Source organism: Cervus canadensis, chromosome 12, assembly GCF_019320065.1.
Source record: "Cervus canadensis isolate Bull #8, Minnesota chromosome 12, ASM1932006v1, whole genome shotgun sequence".
Classification (NCBI taxonomy): domain Eukaryota; kingdom Metazoa; phylum Chordata; class Mammalia; order Artiodactyla; family Cervidae; genus Cervus; species Cervus canadensis.
The window spans coordinates 7,449,310-7,466,844 of record NC_057397.1 but is presented as its reverse complement, the minus strand read 5'-3'; the positions used below and the strand labels follow the sequence as shown (position 1 = coordinate 7,466,844).

Sequence of the window (17,535 nt, the reverse complement as noted above, 5' to 3'; positions counted from 1 at the left end):
TGGAAGGAGCCAACTCGCTGGAAAAAAGACCCCAGTGCTGGGAGAGATTGAGGGCAGGAGGCGAAGGGGGCAGCAGAGCTGAGATGGTTGCATGGCGTTACTGACTCAATGGACATGAGTTTGAGCAAGCTCTGGGAGATAGTGAAGGCCAGGGGAGCCTGGCGTGCTGCAGTCCGTGGGGTTCCCAGAGTCAGACACGACTGAGCGACTGACCAACAGCACAGCAAGTCCATGACACACTTCATGAAGTGTTCTTTCCCATGCTCTCTGCAGTACACCTGTTAAAATTTTAAAATGTGAATGAAGATTGAAAAATAAGTTTACTGTTGGACACACAAAAATCAGAAAATACCACGTAGATTTAATGATACACGAGGACTTAAAAATGTCAGGTGCAATGGATATTTTCTCTCTGTAAATGACTTTATGCCCCTGGACTGTATCTTCCTATAAGTAGACAGAGACTTCTTTTCCCTAAGAAGGGAGTTTGGCAGAGTCAGTGGTGCCCGACACCTGTCCTGGGAAGGCTTCATGAGTTGTCATCCCCAGGGGCATGTCCAGGCAACCGGATGTCCAGCTGAGGCCCTTGGCCGTGAGAGCAGAGGGAGTGGACGGTGCCTGGTGCTGCCGCACGCGTGGGGTGGGGTGCTCTGGGACCGAGGGAGCACAGACCCTTCGGGTGGAAACCAAAGCTACTTCTGTTTTGGTGGCTCTTTGAGTTTATGTGTTCAGCGTGGACATGTCTTCTCTGTTTCTGCCTTTAGCTACAGAGTTCTGGAGGACTGTCTCTGCCCTCCTAAGCTGAAAGTAAAATTGCAACTTGGGATTTATAGTCTGGGATTACCTTCGTGCTTTTAAAATAAACCAAATGGAAGAGAACTAGAGTTAGGATTACCAGCTGGTCTATAAGTATAAGGCAGCTGTCCTAGTTTCCAGTCGGTTAGATACAGCACAGGTGTGCAGTGGAGCCTGGTTGTCATTAATGAGAAGTCCTCTTTATTTTTGTACTGATGTGTGTTTATTTTTGTGATGCAGCATCATGGTTTATGGCATTTATATTAATAGTAGAACAGGATTCGAATATAGTTTTTATTGTGTGTTAAAGTAATCTACTTTTACACAAATTTGTGTTAATGTATCTAGTGGTCTGGCAAATACAGTATTTGAAGTGAGATGCCCTCTCCGTGGTCTCCCCAGGTGGCACAGTGATAAGGAATCTGCCTGCTGATGCAGGAGATGTGGGTTCAGTCCCTGGGTCAGGAAGATCTGCTGGAGGAGGAAATGGCAACCCACTCCAGTACTCTTGCCTAGAGAGTCCCATGGGCAGAGGAGCCTGGGAGATGCCCCATGGGGGGGTGCTTGGTCTGGCAGTTTCAGAACCTCTAGCTGGGGTTCTGGATTGGCTTTTCAGGCAGGCTCTCACATTAGCTATGGTTTCTGAAACTAGATGCCATTTCATAAACTTGCAGAGGGACTTCCCTGCTGTCCAGTGGCTGAGTCTCCAAGCTCCCAATGCAGGAGACCCAGGTTTGATCCCTGGTCAGAGAACTAGATCCCACATGCTGCAAAATGAAAGACGCTGCATGCTGCAACTAAGACCTGGAGCAGCCAAATAAAGAAATATTTTAAAAACAACAAAAAGTCGCAGCAATAAATGTAGCTGCCATGCAGAGCAGGACCTGGACCCAGTGTGGGCTGTAGACACGTGGAAAAGTAATATTTGTTGAGCATTGTCAGATATTGCATCAGATCTGGACCGGCCACTTTATTTGTATTATTTCTATTTAGTCTTCTCGACACCTCTATAAAGTAGATGATTCCATTCTGTTTTTTTAAAAAAAGAAGCAAGTGGGAGGACTGTTCTCCATTAGAGGAGGTGAAAGAGATCTAACACTCTGATGCTCTCCATGTGCAGTCCTTAATCGTGTCCTGGGTTAAAAAGAGACTCGAAGACATTTTTGGGCCTCAGGATTTTGGCTGGGGTGAGAGAGAAGCCCTCATCTTGACACTTGTTCTGCGCAGCCAAGAAAGCACGGCACCCCCTGCCCCGCTGCCCACCTCGACAACGCCCCTCCACGGAGGAGGCCTGGCTGCCTCGGTCTCCCTGGGCACCGAGCTGCTGCCTTCAGGGAGGGTGAGCTGGGCAGAGTTAGCGCGTCCAATCTCGGTATGTACTGCGGCTTCTCTGCTGGGTCCCTGGGCCTCCATAGAGGCCCTCTCCTGTGTGTGTGATGGTCTCAATTAGTGTTCTCTGGGGAGAAGACAGCAGAAAACTCTTATTCTGCCAGGAGGGTGATACCACTCTCTGCAAGAGTGAGTTTAAACTGTCTTCAGTGATTGCTGTGGCGGACATAGAGTTGATCCTGATATTCTGAAACTGTGTGTTAATGTAGAATCAAGTTAACGATCCGTTCTGTGATAATCTAATTCTAGCACTTGACTCTGCTGCTGAACGAGGATTCTCACATGGAAGAGGTAACTGATGTAAGATGACAGAGATGAAGTAAAAACCCGTAGTCTAGAATTTAAATAAAGCATAGCAGGAAGAAATTATGGGGTGTGTAAAGATCCATTTATCTGCCATGTCTACTCCAAGGCCTAGACACCCAGCAGCTTGGCCGCAGTGGGCCTCCCAACGCCCACGTCCCGGTGTTGAGAGAAGCCAGGGCTTCCTGGAGAAGTGGCCACTTCCAGGTCTCGGGCAGGAAGTGTCTGTAGTGAGGTGGTCTGGGAACATCCCTTGGAGCCTGCAGCAGGGAAGCTGTCAGAGCGAAGGTGCTAAAGAGGACCCAACCTGAAGAGGCTGTGGCTGGCAGTCCGAGCTCCAGCGGGCTGATGCTTGCGCTTCAGTCAGGGCTTCTGAGTGCTTCCAGAGAGGGTTCCCCGCCTCAGAGAGTGATGGGGAGAGCGATGTCATGCTGAAAGTGACAGGTAATGAGCACATATTCCACCTCTCCGTTCAAACGTACAAGTCGGTCGACCTGAGAGTTGCTGATGGCAGTCTCTCTTCACAGAAGCATTCCAGCCAGTGCTTGAGAAGGGCGGGTAGAATTAGAAGCCCGCCACTTTGCAGTTCCTAGCAGATTACGGGTCGAGACCATGAGCATCCTCATGGCAAAATAAGAGACAGGCAGGCATTACGCTCCTCCTGGTGGGAGGACACACGCCGCCCATGAGTCCGTGTCGCCCCCACACCACACCCGAGACTGACATGCACTCCAGCCGACAGAAAACCCGTGAGGCTCCTCCGGTTCAGACCACGGTCAGCTCTGCGAGCAGCCTGGTTCCGTCAGCGAGTAGGTGAGCAGAGAGAAGGGGGGGGCAGTCCCGGAGACGGGACACAGCAGGTCGTTCTGAGCCGGCGGCGTCTGTCCCTCCTCCGGCTGCCCGCCGAGCCCCACGCTCGTGCCCGCCTCGCGGCCCGCGCGGCCCCGCGGCCCCTCCGGACGCTGTCACGGCTTCTCCCACACTGTCCCTTCACGGCTCTCCACTCCCAGCGCCCCGCGCAGGGCCCACCTCAGAGGAGATCCCAGAAGCGGCTTCGCTGAGGAGCTGAAAGGCATGTTGTGGAGTGAGACGGCGCGGGCCTGACCCTGCGTTCAGGGCGGGGAGTATGGCCTGCCTGCGGGGTGAGCCGGTGAGCCGGGCGGGGCTGGAGGCGGATGGTAGGTTCGGGCGGCTGTGGAAGGCCTGAAACTCAGGGAAGTAGCTCAGACTCTTACTGGAGAGTCCCTGAAAGTTCTCAGAAGAGGCTGGTGTGATGGAGACCGGGAAGAAGGTGCGTGGGCGGCCTGGTGCGGCAGGTGACGGGGGTGAGGGCTCAGGGGTGCGGCGCCTAGATGTGAGGCAGGAGAGCGCGGCGGGCGGGCAGCAGGGAAGGGGTTTGTCTCTACCGCGCCCGTCCCACCGTCGCTGGGCGCCTGGGTGTTTGCAGCTTGGGGTTGAGGAGCTGGCCCAGCGTTTGGTGAGCTGTTACAATTTGTTCTGCTCCCCACGGAAGTGCTTCTTGCCTGAAATGTCTCGTTTGCTAAGCTAAGACAAAATCTGCCTATGGTATAAGTTTGAATCATTTCAGTTCTTTGTCCGGAGTTGGAGATTTGGGTTAAAAAAAAAAAAAGAGGCATGTTTATCTTCAGCATTTCATTATGTTTGCATCTTCACAGTTTGAAGGTTTCAGCCTCTGACCGTTGCTGGGGACTGGTTTTATTTGAAGTCCTTGCTGTGGAATCCTGTGTGTCCCTCTCCCTGAGTTGTCCCTCTCCCCGAGGACTGTGCCTGAAGCCTGGCGGCATTGAGCCCATCTGCCCTGGTCTGCCGCTCTCCACAAAAGCAAATACTCATTCTGGGAAAACTCAGTCTTACTTTTTAAAGACAAGAATTATCTAGAAATCAAATACCAGTTGCAATCTTAATACCAGGAGATTTCTTGTTTTCTTAATTCCTAGGTGCCTGAGGTTTTCATAACGGTGTGATTTTTAAAAAATTTTTTAGAAGATATTCTTAACTTGGATTTTTTCTGAGGCCTCAGCATATGGAGGCTGGAAGCTGTACTGCATCTCTCCTCTGTTCCCCCTCACCCGCCCCTCGAGTGCCCCGTCCCCCCTTCCCCACGTGAGAGCATGTGATGGAGGTGCTGGCTGCTTTCCCTAGATCCCCGGGAGGGAGCTGGATGGTGGCCTTGGAGCCTGGGCTCTGTGCCCCCAGCCTCTGGTTCCCCGGGACCACACCAGCTCCCAGCTGCCATAGTCGCCTGCATTTCTGGTCTCACTCACTACAGCGCCCCCAGACTGAGACGGGGCCAGGCAGGGCCTTCTTTGTCTTTAATTCCAAAGCTTGCTCCTGGCCCGGAGGTGGTCTCCCTCTTGCTTCTCCTCCTCACTCTCCGTCCAGTCCACGTGCTGCCTTCTCCCTTCCGTCTTGACCATCACAGAGCAGAATCGCTCACAGCTCTATGCAGCGTCCTCTTCCTCCTTTCCAAGTGTGCTTTCTTGCCTCTGCTCAGATGGCTTCAGTGACCATCGACCTCACCCCACTGCAACGCCAGACTTCTTTTCTGCACTCCTGGTCTGAGGTCTGACTGTGGGCTCCGAGGGCTCTGGTTCTGGGGGAGATGGGGCAAGTGAGGCCAGGGGGAGGCTTGCTTGGTTGCGCTCCCCTCCCCCAGCCGCGGGGGTTTGCACCCCTGCTCTGCACTCTGCTCTCTGCTCTTCCCCCGCAGGTGAAGGCCTTGATCCCGGGGGAGAGAGGAGGGGCTGCTGTGGGGCCGTGGCTCTGGCCCCCTCCCCACCGGCCCCAGCGGGCGTCCTCAGGTCCCTTCCCTGTTGGAAGGTGGTACACGGTGTGCACGGCAGTGCTGGGGGCTTCCCGCTCTCCTCGCCCATGCCAGGCCTTCACAGTCATTTGCAGTGTCTGGCTGAACCTATGTCCTGGCTTTCGTGGCCCACAGAGGCACCTGTGCTGGGGTCCTGCTTTCCCCTGGAGGTGTCTGCCCACAGATTTCAGGTTAGTTTTTTCTAGCCCTTTATTTCTCTCATCAGTTCAGGACAAGTCAATTTCCAGTTTGTGAAGTGTTTTCTTGTCTTCAGGATGGAAGTGATTTTTTTTTTTCCCCGAGCTCTCGACATCTCCAAGCTGTAATCAGAAGCCCACACCCTTTAAATCAGATCTCCAATGATTTTCGGGTTGTGTTGGTCATTTGTCAGACTACATGCTGTTTTTGTTGTGTGTTCAGCAGGTTCTCTGCTTTTGTTCTCAAGGAAAAGGTTAATGGTGCAGCGGACAGCCAGCCCCTCGTTATGTTCAGCTGGCGTCACCCACCAGCCTTCCAACTCACAAGCCGTCATCTCACAGCTCGATGGCTCAGCCGAGGGAAAGGTCAGGCTGCTTCTGCTTCCTGGAGCTCCGGGGGCACCTCTGAGCGAGACAGAGAGCTGGGCTCTTGCCCCCGCTGTCTCATAACCTGTGGGGCACACTGGTCCCCTGGTCCTCTGGTCCCTGTCAGCCTGCAAGAGGGACGGCTGACTCAGGTCTGAAGTCAGGTTGGAAAATAACTCTCTGAACCACCAGGAGAGGATGAAATCCAGGTGTTTGTCATTCATCAGCAACAGGTGATCTTACTGCGGGCACCGAGGCTGAGGTTTTCTGGACCGTTTGCTCACGTGACCACCAAGGTGGTGGTGATGATTCTCAGGAGACCGATTGGGTGTTCAGGAGAGGTGATTGAAGAGGGTTTTTTTCCCCCCGAAAGGTGAAAGAGGTGATTTCCATGGATCCCTGCAGGCCGGCGTGCTGTGAGCTCGCGATTGCACCAAGCCTGTCAGTTTTGTTTTCTCAGCCTCTCCAGCTCATCTCTCCATTCCCACCATCAGCACTCTGCTTCAGACTCTGGTCATTGCTCATCTGGACCTTGTTGGAAGCCTTCTGAGTGGTCTCCCAGCAGCTCACCCTGCCCCCTCTTCGCTGTCGTCCGTGGTTTCCCTGCAGTCCTTTCTCCGAGGGGAACCTGTCCACATCCCCCTCCTGCCCTGCACCTTCCAAGGGCCCTCGCTGCCAGGACGGTGGGTGTGGTCCTGCCCTGGCTGCCTGTGTGGCCTCCTTGCCCACCTGTCTCTTCTCCATCATTCGGGTTGTTGGCCAGAAACACTGAATTACTTACATTTCTGACTGGCCATGTCTTCTTAGGCCTACTGCCTTTGAGTGTAGACCAGAGAGGGGGTCGAGCCCTGCTGCGTGTCAGAATCAGCTGGGAATCTTTAAAAGTTCTGCCTGGCTGCTGCTCTAGATTTCGTGATTTCATAGGCGTGGAGTGTGACCCGGGCCTCAGGATGTCGTGAAGTGTCCCAAGTGGTTCATATAAACATCCAAGTTTGGGAACCATTGACATAGACTGTCTTTCTTCCAGAAAAACTTACTCATTCTCCAGGTCTGAAAATGAATTTGGGAGTGTTGTGTTCCCCTTCTTAATTTTTGGAAGAGTCTGAGGAGCATTGGTGTTAATTTTTTATTTATTTATTTATTTTTTTATTAGTTGGAGACTAATTACTTTACAATATTGTAGTGGTTTTTGTCATACATTGACATGAATCAGCCATGGATTTACATGTATTCCCCATCCCGATCCCCCCTCCCACCTCCCTCTCTACCCAATCCCTTTGGGTCTTCCCAGTGCACCAGGCCCGAGCACTTGTCTCATGCATCCAACCTGGGCTGGTGATCTGTTTCAGCCATTAAAAAGAATTCATTTGAATCAGTTCTAATGAGATGGTGTTAATTTTTTAAATGCTTGGTAGAATTCATCTGTAAAACCGTTTTAATTATCCTGTTCAGTTTTTGAGGGAATCTTTTGTGTGTGTATGTGTGTGTGTGTGTGTGTGTGTGTGTGTGTATATATGGGAGTCATAAGTACTTGAATGGGAGTGGATATTATGGAATGTTTGAAGTTATAGAAGTGTAACAAATTACTAGTATTCTGTTCTAATCAGAATACTAGTAATACATGGATCACAGGGGATGACAGGATGAGATGGTTGAATGGCATCACCGACTCAGTGGACATGCGTTTGAGCAAGCTCCGGGAGATGGTGATGGACTGGGAAGCCTGGTGTGCTGCAGTCCATGGGGTTGCAAAGAGTCAGACATGCTGAACGACTGAGCTGTTCTAATTAAGTAACAAGACTTAATTTCTTTCTTGGTTTTTATAATGCAGTGTGTAGTTTAGTCAAGTAAGCAATTATGGCATGTATTTTCCCCTCCACAGCTATTTCTGGAGTGTCTATTCCATGCACAGGCACACCTTGGAGATATTATGGGTTCAGTTCCAGACAGCCACAATAAAGTGAACACTGCAGTCACAGTGGGTCATAGGATTGTTTGTTTCTCAGTTCTTATAAAAGTTATGTGTAAGTCATCAAGACAATATGGTACTGGCACAAAGACAGAAATATAGATCAATGGAACAAAATAAGCCCAGAGATAAATCCATGTACCTATGAACACCTTATCTTCAACAAAGGAGGCAAGAATGTACAATGGAAAAAAGACAACCTCTTTAACAAGTGGTGCTGGGGAAACTGGTCAACCACTTGTAAAAGAATGAAACTAGAACACTTTCTAACACCATACACAGAAATAAACTCAAAATGGATTAAAGATCTAAATGTAAGACCAGAAACTATAAAACTCCTAGAGGAGAACATAGGCAAAACACTCTCCAACATAAATCACAGCAAGATCCTCTATTACCCACCTCCCAGAATATTGGAAATAAAAGCAAAAATAAACAAATGGGACCTCATTAAACTTAAAAGCTTTTGCACAACAAAGGAAACTATAAGCAAGGTGAAAAGACAGCCTTCAGAATGGGAGAAAATAATAGCAAATGAAGAGACAGACAAAGGATTAATCTCAAAAATATACAAGCAACTCCTGCAGCTCAATTGCAGAAAAATAAATGACCCAGTCAAAAAAATGGGCCAAAGATCTAAAGAGACATTTCTCCAAAGAAGACATACAGATGGCTAACAAACATATGAAAAGATGCTCATCATCACTCATTATCAGAGAAATGCAAATCAAAACCTCAATGAGGTATTATTACACGCCAGTCAGGATGGCTGCTATCCAAAAGTCTACAAGCAATAAAATGCTGGAGAGGGTGTGGAGAAAAGGGAACCCTCTTACACTGTTGGTGGGAATGCAAACTAGTACAGCCGCTATGGAAAACAGTGTGGAGATTTCTTAAAAAACTGGAAATAGAACTGCCATATGACCCAGCAATCCCACTCCTGGACATACACACCGAGCGGGAAACCATGATGTTTGGAAGAGACAACGTGCACCCAAGTTCATCGCAGCACTGTTTAATAGCAGGACATGGAAAGCAACCTAGCATGCCATCAGAGTATATGGATAAGGAAAGCTGTGCGTACATATACGCACCATGGGAATAATATTAGCCGTATTAAAAAGAATTCATTTGAATCAGTTCTAATGAGATGGATGAACTGGAGCCCATTATACAGAGTGAAGTAAGCCAGAAAGATAAAGACCAATACAGTATACTAACACATATATATGGAATTTAGAAAGATGGTAACAATAACCCTATATGCAAAACAGAAAAAGAGACACAGATGTACAGAACAGACTTTTGGACTCTGTAGGAGAAGGCGAGGGTGGCATGTTTGGAGAGAACAGCATCAAAACATGTGTATTATCTAGGTTGAAACAGATCACCAGCCCAGTTGGGATGCATGGGACAAGTTGCTCAAGGGCTGGTTGCACTGGGGAATGACCCAGAGGGATGGATGGGGAGGGAGGCGGGAGGGGAGATGGGGATGGGGAACACATGTAAATCCATGGCTGATTCATGTCAATGTATGGCAAAAACCACTACAATATTGTAAAGTAATTAGCCTCCAACTAATAAAAATAAATGGGAAAAAAAAAAGTTATGTGTATACTGTATTCTGTTCAGTGTGCAGTAGCGTTATGTCTGAGAAAAGAATGCACATGACTTAGTTAAAAATGCCAAAACAGCTATAATAGTAACATCAAATATCACTGATCACAGACCACCATAACATAACAATAATGAAAAAGTTGAAAATACCGTGAGGAATCCCCAAATACGAGACAGATGTGAAGTGAGCAAATGCTGCTGGAAAAATGTTCCCAGCAGGGTTTCCAGAAACCTTGAGTTTGTAAAAAGTGCAGTATCTGTGAAGCGCAGTAGAGCGAGGTGTGTCTGTGCTCTGCTGCTCTCGGGACGGTCCGGAGATGTAAAATGAGATGCAGCCCCTGCCCGCGAGGAGCCTCACGTCTCAGGCAGTGCTGTCTGTCAGAAGTCTGTGCTGGGGAAACTCCAGGAGGGTGACCAGGGGTTGTGTGTGGCTTTGGTCAGCTGTGATGGGGATGGTGCATCTAAAGATCTCAAGTGTTGTTTGGTTTTAATCACTTTGTTAATCACTCTGTTAAGACTGCACAGGTCTGGTGAGAGAGACAGGTAGTTTCACACGTAAATGAAAAATTGCAGCTTTTCATTTGAAAAAGTGCTGGGCAGGAGAGGTAACTGCTGCTATGACAGGAAGTGGGGCAATACTTGTCTATGGAGGTGATGATGGAGGTAAAGCTCACAGGATGAGCAGGACCTAAGGGCATGAAAGAAGGAGGGCTGGGAAAATAGTTTTTCATGCATGTGTAAAAACTGTGGCAGAAAGCAAGTTTTGGGAACTTAATTTTTGAAAAGTGTGTGTGTGTGTGCTGAGAAAATTCTTACAGCTATTCCACAAGAGAATTTGTATTAACAGCCGATTTATTGCAGAGAAAAGGTTTCAGGGGATGATGCTAGGGTGAACCTTTCCTTTTGACAATTCCTAAAACTAATGTTGTGACTTGAAGCCATCAGCTTTGTGATTTCTGTGGTGTGGCTGACTCTTTAATGAAGAAATAATGACTTTCCCAATCTTCCAGGGTTGTGCGGTGCTTGAGGACTGCTGTGAAGAGGGCTCAGACATTCAGGCTGTAATTTGAATTTCTTGTTTTTAAAAGAACAAGCATGTGTCATTATTTGGCCTGGGACCACTGCTCTCCCCTTGTTATCTTGTGGAAAAGGCATCCTGTTTCCAAATCGACAGTACTCTTGTTCGGTTTTTCTGAATTTTATCCTAAAGTAACATGCTAATTGAGCTATTTCTGAGGCCTTCTTCAGAGAATTGATGTTCATTTATTTGTGTTTCTAAGTAGGAATGGAATAATACCTGTAAACAAGGTGTGAAAGGTGTGTAAGACCAGAGTGAAAGCGTGGGTGCAGCACTTGTGAGCACTGCTGAGGACACTCTGTAGACCAGTTATCAGTGTTGCTCTTTCCCGGGGTTGGGGCAGGGCCTGGGCTCTGCCTCCGTGTCCAATGCTCCTTGAGGTGATTGCTTCCGAACAGAGAAAGAAAGCTGAGTGCCAAAGAATTGATGCTTTTACTGTGGTGCTGGAGAAGACTCTTGAGAGCCCCTTGGAGTGCAAGGAGATCCATCCAGTCCATCCTAAAGGAAATCAGTCCTGAATGTTCATTGGAAGGACCGATGCGGAAGCTCCAATACTTTGGCCACCTGATGTGAAGAGCTGACTCATTAAAAAAGACCCTGAAGCTGGGAAAGGTTGAAAGCAGGAGGAGAAGGGGACGACAGAGGATGAGATAGTTGAATGGCATCACTGACTCAATGGACATGAGTTTGAGCAAACTCTGGGAGATGGTGAAGGACAGGGAAGCTGATTGTGCTGCAGTCCGTGGGATCCCAAAGAGTCAGACACAATTTAGCGCCTGAACAACAAGAGAATGAGAACATACCTGGAATTTGAACACATCCTCATGTCTTTTTAAAAAACATTTTTTTTTTTAATTGAAGTCTAGTTGATTTACAGTGTTAATTTCTGCTATAGAGCAAAGTGATTCAGTTATACATGTATATATATTCATGTTCTTCTCCGTCATGGTTTATCATAGAATATTGATTATAGTTCCCTGTGCTATGCAGTATGCCCTCTAGTCTCTTCATCCTTCACTTCTTTGATGATTTCCAAAGAAAAGAAGGTGGCACTTTCGGGCTCCCATTTCAGGGCTCCATGACCAGGGGTGACTGGGGTCCTTATCTTTGAATAAGCATCATCTGCTCTGGTATGACCTGATTCTTTTTTCCCTTAACCATCTTTAGAAGGGGAGAAATTCAGTAATGTCCTGAAGATGACAGGACTGTCCAGTGGTTTAAAAATCCACTGTAGTTGGTTTCCTATGTGGCCTGTGACTCAAATGGTATTGCTTTTCAGCAAAGGCAAGCATCGTCTTCAACGGGCTTCCAAATGTGATCTCTTAGGAAACAGACTCTTGGCGCATGTCAGGCACCTGGTCTGCCATGAAGAGGTGTGGATTCGCGCTTTACCTTGGAGGTGACAGCCGGACGTTGTGGTGAGGGTGCGCCTCGTATCCACTGCACTGTGGATCTGTACCTGTGTTTCTTCTCTTACCTGGGACACTGGAAGCAGGTCTTGCTCCCAGATTTCAGGGCTGCAGCTTCAAAGGACTGTGTGTGATGCCGCCTCATTGGCAGCAGATGCTGAGAGGTGGGGTGGTTACGCTGAGAACAGGCTGACTTGACTCCAGCCCAGCATTCAGATGTCTGTGCACACATGCCCTATATTACGTGTTCACCGTCTCAGTCGCAGTGTTCAGACATCTGTGCACACGTGCGATCTATTACACGTTCATTGTCTCAGTTGCTCTGCTTGTTTTACGAACGTCAGAACTCCCCTGATTGTATCCTTGAAACATCTGCAGGTTATGATATGTTAGTTGTGTCTCTGTACGTTGAGATGAGATGCTCTGGCACTGGGTGAGGGCGCCTGGAATGAGAGTATGTGGAGGAAGGAGAGGCCGTTCATGGGCCGAGAGCAGTGAGGACCGATGGGGCCCCACGGGAGGGGCGCCACCTCCTGCTCTAGAGGGACGGAAGCCAGCGCCATCAGAGGCGTGGGCCGAGGGCTGCTGCCTTGTTGACAGTGTGTAAAGGCCACTGTTTCTACATGAATTATTTTTCTTCCTAAGCATATCCCAAAGTCTCTGAATGAATGAACACACCACTTTCCCTGTGGAGATTGAGGCCGAGTGTTGCCTGATTCCTGAGCCAAATATTTCTCCCGCTTTGGTTTTCCTGAGGATGTTTTATGATCACCAGATGGGCTTTTTGGCACCCATGGGCTTTATGAATAACTGAAAAAGCATCTTCAAAATACATCCCACCTGCAACAGTGTGCCCTGACAAGCTCCCACCAGGATACGGTCATCTCCTTTGGCCTTTGTAGACGTATTTTATCTTGCTTTAGTTTATTTCGCACACCTGGAACCAGTGAGAAAAATGTGCATTCAGCCTACTGCATTAGGGTCTCTTTCAAAAGTGCACAAAAGCAGACCATTCCCTGAGTGGCCCTCCCCACGCCCAACCGGAGATGGATGCTAAGCCACAGTGAGAGGCCTCCCAGGAGGTGCTGTGTAGGTTTTGGCCACAGATCAGCCTGCCTGGGAGGCTTTCTGGATGCTCACAGGAGGGTGGAGGTGTGATGCTTGTCCCGGCTGTTCTGGGTCTTCACGGATCCGACAGTCCTGACTTCTGGTTCTCGCCGCGCCGCTGACGAACTGCTAAGTTATGTACCTTCTCGGGCTCGCCGGTCCCTCATCTGCAGAGCCGATAAGATCATGCCCACCCCACCTCGCGGAGCATGGGGAGCAGTCAATGCCGTGTCCTAAGGACCTGCTGCCGCGCCGAGACACAGGAGACACGTGGCCACCAGCCCCGCTTGGGGCGGTGTTTCTGCCATGCGTGTGCGGCTTCTCCCACCACACGCATCCCACTTCCAGCTGTCATCCCTCCCAGTTGTCACCCGTGCTTGGATACAGCCGACTTCGAGAGACATGTTACTATTTTAGCATGTTAGACTGTATTTCTGAATTGCCCACAGAGATGCTCTTAATAGAAAAATTGAGCACTATAAACAGAAACTCTGAAGTTCTCTCTAAACGCTCAGTTTGATTCACGATGCTCTGCCAGGCTCGTCCCATTCTTAAATACCCTCTGTCCTCATAAGTCTGCCCAGCTCCGCGGCGGTCTCCCCACGAGGCTGCCTTCGTCTGTTGGTGACTTTTTTTGGTCTTGTCTCCCCATTAGTTGTCATTCCCGTCTGTTCCCTGTTCTATTTGCGGTAGCCTGGGTTGGCAGGAGGACTGGCCAATAACGGCTGAGCAGAGCTTCCTCCCTGTCCCCATCCGCCCGGCTGGGAGCGGCCCCTCCTCGCTCAGCCCTGGCCCCATCCAGCCTCTCGCCAGCCTCTGTTGCCTTCTCTTTGGCCTGGCCCCACGCAGGCCCAGGGCTTCTCTGCTGCCTTCCAGAGGCCGGCTGCCGCCTGCCGTCCTCGCTGCTGACCTCTGTCCCTATTTATCATTTATACGTTGCTTGTCTTTTCCATTCTTGATTGGATCGGGGGCAGAATATTTTAGTCTGTGAAGGCAGAGAGTAGCTTTCTTAGTGTATATTTCTTCTGAGCTTGAAGATTACAGGTTTCTAAGGTTTCCCTGAGGTTTTGAGGTCTTTGTCAGAAAAGGAGGCAAGTTTCAGGTCTACTTTTTAACCTTTTCGGCTCAGGGCCAACATCCCAGAGCCCTCCGGTGCCACTTCTCACCAGTTCCCTTGCGCTGGATCCCATTTTTGAGTCAAGCATGCTGAGGTCGCAGGGTGCTGTGGGTTGCTTAGTCTCTGCATGGTGGGAACGGTGGGTGCAGGAAGGCCCCAGCCTGTGTCTTGAGAGCCTGTGGCTTCGGGGGGAACCACGCTGCCTGCCCCACCCTTTCTAGATCAAGTCTCAGAAAGACTCTTTGAGACCCTGCCGACGTCTCATGTCCGTCCTTTGGATCTGCTGCTGCTGCTGAAAGGTCTCCACCTCTCACCAAGGCTGCATCAGAGCCACTCCCAGAACCACCTGGGGTGGAGAGGGAGCTGCTCCACGAGGAAGCACAAACAGGCCCTCTGCTCAGGACATTGCCCGCTGCAGCACGGAGCCCCTGGACCCTGCGGAAAGGGCGTGTGCAGTGTGGTTATGGGTGTGGAATGAGGCCAACAAGAACCCCAGGCCTCTGGGAGCCAGCAGCAAGTGCGTCACTTGCTAGTGATGGAGACTTCACCGGGGAGGGGTGAGGTGTGCTGTACCCCAGGCCGCGTGTGGGGAGCGAGGGGAAGGCATTTAAGTCCATTGGGCGCCTGCCTTAACTCAGCAGGGATGGCCTCGGGGCTCCCTGACAGGCCCCGCTGGACCTGGTGTCTAGGGTTGGAGGCCCAAGAGTTTGGGGTTTGTGTTTTGCAGATGTCTTTGTTCATGATACTGGTACCGTTCACAGCAGGCACTGTGGTGTGGTGGAGGGCTTTATAGATTATCCCCATGGTGCTGGGGGAAGCAGGAGAAGGAGAGGAAAAAGCTCATTCAAACCTCACGGCTTTGGATTGACTTTTGCAAGTGGGTCTTTGCACAGGGACACATGATGAAATTTCAGTTAATGGAGAATCAAGTTGATTATTGAATGTGACTTTGGGATGATGGAATTTTCGTTGACCATGGTGTGTAAACTGCCAAATTTGACCTGTGATTTTTTTCATTTACTTAAGTTTTGCTGTGGGTTTGTGACTTGCTGGGGCCTTTGCAGCTGCTGTGGGGGCACGGAAATGAAATTGAGAAGAGCCTGGTCCTCAGGGGTTTAGGTCATGTAAGGGATCTCGGGCATGCGTATCGATTGTTGTCATAATCATAATAGCAATTTTTGTTCCACGTTCTCTGGCCTGTCCGAGTCCTCCAGGCCCTGCCTTGCAGCTGGTCTTCCTGGACGCAGGGCTGCCTGGGGCGCGGGCAGTGCTGGGGTGCCGAGGAAGTAGCGTTGTCCGCCAGGGCGGCTGGGGACGCGTGATGACAAAGTGGGGTGTCAGGATCCATGGGGTCGGTGGTCACAGGCGCACAAAGCGAGGAGACCAGGGCGGGGTAGGGCCGACAGGGAGCGTGTTTTGGCAGAAGAACCGCCCAAGTCCGGTCGCATACACAGACCTGATGGAAGCTGGGCTCTGGTCCCCGGAGCCGCCGCGCTTCTATTCTGCGCTTCACTCAGCACGTCGCCCTCTGGGGTCCCCACCCAGAGCTTCCGGGGCTTACCGCTCACCCCCATCCAGAGCCGCCGAAGGTCCTTGTTTCCCCACCACATCCAGGGAGTGTGAGCAGCTCTCCTCGGACTCTTAGTCCCTCTATCCATTCTTCAGGAGCCGGAGCTGCCTCTGGGGAAGGCTGATGCCCGGATCATGGTCGCGAGCTCTTCCCGGTCTTGTTAGCCCTCCAGTACCTTGAAGAGGTTTGAGAGCGGCTGTGTCCATGCCCTCTGGGGTTGTCGGTGGCCGGGTTGGTCTGACTGGTCCTGCTGTGATCAGGAGGCGCTCCTGAAGTGCTGTTGGTCCCTGCTGAGTCTGAGCTGCTTGTGGGATCCGTGCTCCCCTGCTCGCCTGTTGGGTGACGTGATGGCTCCTGGCTTGCTTGTCACTGAGTTTTGGTGTTGCTCTGCCACTCTGTCGACTTTCTCCTGGGATTCTGAGGGATTCATAAACTGTTCTGCAGCCACTACCTGAGATTGTGTTTTGGGTCTGCTGCTTCTCTGCTTAATGCAAATCATTTAAAAACTAACTTCATGGCGATGCTCCCAGCAAACGTTTCTTTACAACTGGTGGTTTGATTTAGAAGTGTCTCTAGTTGATAACTGAGTCAGTGTTTTGGGGGGCACAGAAGATACTTATCTGCACTCCTGTTAACAGTGTTTATGGTCTGGAAATGAGAGTGGGTGGCATTTTTCTTCAGCCTCATGTGGCCATCGTGCTGTCCAGCGGGCCTTCGAGTAGCTCAGGGAGTCCGGGAGGGGTGTGACCTGACCGACATTTCTGGGGACAGACTGCTGTGGGGGATATGGACGGGCAACATGAGGGGCAGCCAAGGAGGCCTCCTCCGCTGTCCCGGAGGAAGGTGGTGGGACCCGGACCCGGGTGGTATCCTTGAAGGCTGTTTTGGGAAGCACCTTGAGAGCTAACAAGACTTCTGGGAGGGTGGGACGCAGGTGTGAGACCAAGGACTTCGGGGTGAGTCCCGGGTGAGGCCGACAGGTGATGTCAGGGACTGGGAGAGAGAGCCGGGGGCGGTGGGTGCTCTCCAGGAGTCCACACAGTCCTGTGACCGAGTCGTGGCTCCTGGGACTGGGAGAGGAGGCAGCTTGCAGACTGAGTTAGGGGGCAGGGTGAAGCCAGCCTCGGGAATGCAGGCTTCGGGAGCGGCTCATGCAGGCCGGTGATGGCGGGGGGTCCAAGCACAGGCAGCCAGGCCGGGGCGGGCAGTGACGAGGGGCCAGGGCCAGGCCTCGCGCCGGGCAGTGGAAAGACACCCAGCCCTTCTCAGAGGTGGCCTGTCCTCGGCTTTGGTCTGTAGCGGGTGTGACCTTGTGCACGGGAGATTGACCAGGCAGCTGGCCTTAACACGAGACAGAGCAGCAAGAACACTCTGGAGCACTGCTCCAGATGCTAGTGATCTTTGAATAAAATCTCCTACATTAAAAAAAAGAAATCTGATCAAGCTCTGACTCACAATTCTCTCTTCCTCTTTTCAGATGGCATCAGCGTGAGCGGCTTTCCGCTGTGCAGCCCCTTCCGCCAGGTGGTGAGGCCCCGGGTGGAGAGCAAGCCCGTGAACGCGGCCGAGGGCGGCCGGCCCGGGGAGCCGGGCCACGTGAAGGTGAGTTGGCCCCAGCAGCCCGCCGAGGCGCTCGGCGCTCCCGGCTTCTGCAGGGCCTTTCGGTGGCAAAGTTTGAGTGCTCCTCAGAAAGGAGAGGGTGTATCTGCCGACGGATGTGTGTCCGTGGGAAGCCGGTGTCTCGGTGTCTCTCCTTCCCCGTGAGGTTCGGGAGCCTGTCACACCGGAGCTCAA

The 17,535-nt window shown here is 50.9% G+C and overlaps 1 protein-coding gene across 5 annotated transcripts in view; it reads left to right on the top strand.

Annotated features, from left to right (window-relative positions):
- Positions 1–17,535, top strand: part of TRAPPC9 (trafficking protein particle complex subunit 9) — a 384,613-nt gene that overhangs the window by 101,772 nt on the left and 265,306 nt on the right. For all 5 annotated transcript variants that reach the window (XM_043483137.1, XM_043483134.1, XM_043483135.1 and 2 more), the window contains one exon: positions 17,219–17,343. In XM_043483137.1, coding sequence (XP_043339072.1) covers positions 17,219–17,343 — 125 coding nt within the window. The remainder of the gene's footprint in view (positions 1–17,218; positions 17,344–17,535) is intronic.